This window comes from Scomber japonicus, chromosome 3 (genome assembly GCF_027409825.1).
Source record: "Scomber japonicus isolate fScoJap1 chromosome 3, fScoJap1.pri, whole genome shotgun sequence".
Lineage (NCBI taxonomy): Eukaryota > Metazoa > Chordata > Actinopteri > Scombriformes > Scombridae > Scomber > Scomber japonicus.
This window is the reverse complement of record NC_070580.1, coordinates 21,938,408-21,943,032: the sequence shown is the minus strand read 5'-3', so window position 1 is coordinate 21,943,032 and position 4,625 is coordinate 21,938,408. Positions and strand designations below refer to the sequence as shown.

The 4,625-nt window shown below is 39.2% G+C and overlaps 1 protein-coding gene across 1 annotated transcript; it reads left to right on the top strand.

Moving 5' to 3' along the window:
* The first annotated feature begins 544 nt into the window (after nt 1-544).
* LOC128355296 (hyaluronidase-1-like) lies at nt 545-3,656 on the top strand. The gene is made up of 4 exons (XM_053315542.1): nt 545-632; nt 1,381-2,291; nt 2,399-2,488; nt 3,207-3,656. Exons 1-4 carry the CDS (start codon nt 545-547, stop codon nt 3,531-3,533), a joined length of 1,416 nt encoding a protein of 471 aa, XP_053171517.1. The 3' UTR covers nt 3,534-3,656.
* Nucleotides 3,657-4,625: the final 969 nt, after the last annotated feature.

The following is a 4,625-nucleotide window of genomic DNA, read 5'->3' as shown; positions in this document are numbered from 1 at the left end:
GCGCCACCTTGTGGTCTCATACTGTAACATAACACATACAATACAACTGACTCATGTATATGTAATCTTACTTTTAACTGCATTTTACCATTTGAATATTAATCATCATGTAATATAATTAACGAGTAAATAAAGAACATTCTTTTCAATAATAATAATAAACTTATTTCTGAATAATAATGAATTAACTGAATTAAGGATACAACACAATATATTTAAAATGCCTGACCTTTTCCTTCACTACGACCTTTCTCTGACATCAGATGTTTTTATGGAGGCAATGACTGAAGAGTTCGGTTTAGAGCCTGCTCTATGTATAAAGTGCCTTGAGATAACTGATTTGGCACTATACAAATAAAGATTGATTTATTTTTAAGTATTTTAGGTGCTTTATTTGATATTTCTATTTTTCTAAATATGCAGATCTTGTTTCAGAGTACAGGAGCAATGGCTGGAGAGCCATTTGTATGCCAGTTGAAGCCGGGTGCTGGGGCTTTGCTGGCCATTCATTCAAGCAAAAGCGCTGCAGTGCAGAAGAGCCACAATGAACATCATGGAGGCTGCTGAAAAGGCCTTGAGGTGCCTGTGGATCTGGAGGGGGATCCATGGAGCAGTGCACTACTTGGACACAGGTGGACTAATCACGGCCCAGGCTGGGTCAGTCTGTAGTCAACGACTACACACAAATGTTACCAATTTACTCATGAGCAGCAACCCACAAGTTACTGTGCACATAAGTATTATCACAGCTGCACAAGAAAAAGTGACCGAAACAAGGCACTTCAACCCCTATCTGCTTATTGAGGTGGCTAACTAACCTACGTAGTCTTGTCTTCAGTGGCAACCTCTGGGTCATAACACAACACAAAATTTCTTCTACTGACAAGTCACCCATAAAGCCACTTTATCGTTGACTATAGTCACATATAGAGGCCCCCTCACCCTGATTTAACCATAAATAAGACCGCAATTACATAACATTGGCATGTTTTCTCTTTTGTGCAGGTACCTTCAAAGTCATTTTTATTGTATTTACTGTACTGTGCTGACAGATTAGAGGGCATTTTATCATGTTTGCTCTAATATGCTGGCACCTTTGAAAATTCTGTCAGCATATATAATTGGCTGTTGGAAAACCTGCACACACTTCTTATTGGGTGTCAGAAGTCACAGAGCGCACTTCTGTTTTCATGAGACTACTGGCTGTGTTTTCCTGCAAGTTAAGAAAAAGTACAAACCAAAATTCTTCTGCAATTGTTGGTAAGTTGTTTATCATTTTGTCTAAAATCCATTTTGCAATTTCCTTTTTACATACCATATTACATTATGGCATATAACTTTTTTCCAATATTTAGTTGTGCCGTCTTTCCTTTTTTGCAGGGATGGCTTTCTCCTGTCGTGATGTGCTGCTGTTCTTAAGTGCAGTCAGCTTTGTTTCAGGCTTGCAGACAGCAGCATCCCCTGATTCTCAGTTGCCTTTCTTCAGTGTGTGGAATGCCCCTAGTGCCAAATGCCTCTCCAGATATGGTGTGGATCTCGACTTGGGAACATTTAGCATCATCCATAACCAAAAACAAATCTTTATGGGTGAAAAAATAACCATCTTTTATACAAATCAGCTTGGTCTGTATCCCTATTACTCTAGCGAAGGAGTGGCTGTTAATGGTGGGGTGCCACAGAACGCCAGTCTTGTCAATCACCTCAGAGTTGCCTCTGATGACATCAACACAGATATCCCTGATAGAGATTTCAATGGCCTTGCTGTGGTGGACTGGGAGAGCTGGAGACCTGTGTGGGAGAGAAACTGGGACAGTAAGCGGGTGTACTGGGAGGCATCAGAAACACTAGTGAAGTCCAAGCACCCAGACTGGAGTCCTGCACAAGTAGAAGCTGCAGCCCGGGTAGAGTTTGAAGAAGCAGGGAGAAAATTCATGGAGCAAACTCTGCAACTGGGGCAGAAGGAAAGACCAAATGGGTTGTGGGGTTTCTATGGTTTTCCTGACTGCTACAACTACGACTACAAAGAAAACACAAAATATACAGGAGAATGTCCACCTATGGCGATTCAGAGGAACAACGAGCTGTTATGGCTGTGGAATGCCTCCTCGGCTTTGTATCCTAGTATCTACCTTAGCACCGCACTGCGTGACCTTGACAAAGACGTGCTCCTCTACACTCAACATCGCATCCTGGAGGCCATGAGAGTAGGGGCTCAGGCAACTCCATCAGCACCACCTGTGTTCCCATACTCTCGTTTCGTCTACACCTACACTCTAGATTTCCTCTCTCAGGCAAGAAGCAGATGCTTTATTTCGTTTCTTTTACTCCAGGAAGTTACTCAATTGTCAGGTTTTTTAAATCTGAATCCTCTGTTTACCTGTTTTTTTTCCTCCTGCAGGAGCACCTCGTCTACACCATTGGTGAGAGTGCTGCTTTAGGATCTGCAGGAATAGTGCTCTGGGGCGATGGCATGTATGCAGAGTCTAAGGTACACCATTAGAACAACTATGACTGATTAAATCTTGAAATGATCTCATCTTTTTTGACCATATTAAAACAACCATGCACACAGTATCATTTCATACTGAAATCCGCCTGCACAGCAGTGTGAACAATTTCAACACTATCATACAAAATGTTTCATGTTGCACAACTCCAGTACAATGATCTAATCTTTGTTTTTTTTACCTTAATACAACAACCATGCACACTGAAGGCTTTTAGAAATTAGAATGATTCATAAGTATGAAGAGACGGAATTGAAATATTCTGTGCCTGATTCTTTTAAATAGTTGATTGTATTTTAAAGTCTTTCATATCCCTCTTCTACATTGAACAAAACTAAAAAACTAATTATTCAAAAAGATGGTGATTTTGTGTACTTAGTATCTGTAGTGATATATCAGTCACATGTTATAGACACCAACTACATGAAGATCAAGATTAGGAGAATATTAACATTAGACTCAGTGTGCTTTTTTACATGCAGTGAAGTAAGTCACATGACATCTCACCTTTTTACCAAACAATGCTTGTTTGGCCAAAAAAGGCTACACCCCCAATGAAGATTGAACATAAGGAAAACAACAACTCAGTATAAAAACAATTATTTCGCAAACATCTCTGTAAATAAAACAACACATGGAGTCCGCCAGTGCTTTGAAGCATCACCTGTTTATTGTATCCTGTTTCTTTTCTTGTCTCAGGCTTCTTGTGAATCTGTCAAGTCTTTCATCGACCAGACTCTGGGACCCTACCTGGTGAATGTAACATCAGCGGCCGCTGTTTGCAGCCAGACTATGTGTTCCTCAAAGGGCAGATGTGAGAGGAGGAACCCGACATCAGCGACATACCTCCACCTTGACCCTGCTATGTGGACGGTGGAGACTGAGAAGAAACCAGTAGGGGGACCACATTACAGGGTGCTTGGGGATATGAGCACACAGGAGTTAGCACTCATGCAGTCTAACTTTCAGTGCAAGTGTTACCCCGGGTGGAGTGGGGAGAGCTGCTCCAAGCAGAATAAGCGTTAAATTTTTTCTTGCAGGAGAAAATCTTATGACACTAATTGGTCCAATAAATAGAATTAAAATGTGTGTAATGTCAACATTGCTGTGATTGTACCTTGTATGATTATATATGACAAATAAATTTGATTGATTGATTGATGGATGAACAATTCCAGAGGTAGACTGGGGCTTAGAGGTAGTTGTCTGCATGAGTGCATGTAGTCTGCTGTAAATGCACATTTTCAAATCTTTGACAAATGTGTCATTTTAATTAATTACTTTTATGGTTTCCTCTAGTTTATGAGTTAATGTTATTGACTGATTTTTCCCCCCACAAATGATTAGTTTACAAAACTTGTAGACTAATTTTAACTTTCCACAGCATGTTTAATAGTAAATTAAGAATGAATGAATTAATAACAAAAATGTATCAAATCTTGTATCTAATTGAGTTTCAGAAATAGATCTGAAACTCTCTGTGAGAATAAAGTCCCTATCCACTAATGTATTATCTATTGTTATTTGACTTGAATGTTTGAGCTTCACTTTGATGCTAGAAGGCTGTTTACTCTGAACTCATCTTCTGAGTTTAATTTATCTTCAGATGAGCATGACATTTGTGACATCACAACTAGTTTGGATACCAATCACAGTTCAAAATGCAACTTTTTAAAATGTGGTAGGTAGGAAAACTTGAAGCCTCCAGAGCACAAATGCTGAGAATGGACTTCACAGTGAAGAAGGAGACATCCAGCCAATCAGCAGTTTGTACAATTTGAAACACAATTCTTTTGCATATTCACAGATCATCTGTTTTTTCAGTGCCCTCAATGAATGGGAAAATTATAGGGGGAAGAACATGTATTATTCTAGCAGAGTATTTCTAAGTCTTAAAATATGGCTGGAGAAATAGAAACACTTCACTCTAGGAGACACTTTCTCTGGTTGCTCTTTGTTTTCAAATGCATTTAACTGAACTATTCTGTGTACCTAAAACAGCTTTTAGTTCCATTTAAATCATCATATTCGCCCAGACACATTCAACCTTTTTTTTATTGTCCCGAGAATCTTTAAAGAAATTGCGAGATTTCTAAGCTTTTAAGTGAAATTGAATAA

Bases quoted from the DNA above. Each gene is read 5' to 3' on its own strand.
- LOC128355296 (XM_053315542.1), top strand. From the start codon at position 545: ATGAACATCATGGAGGCTGCTGAAAAGGCCTTGAGGTGCCTGTGGATC. The intron at 633-1,380 runs GTGGACTAATCA...CCTTTTTTGCAG, and splicing joins AGTGCACTACTTGGACACAG to GGATGGCTTTCTCCTGTCGT. The intron at 2,489-3,206 runs GTACACCATTAG...TTCTTGTCTCAG, and splicing joins GCATGTATGCAGAGTCTAAG to GCTTCTTGTGAATCTGTCAA.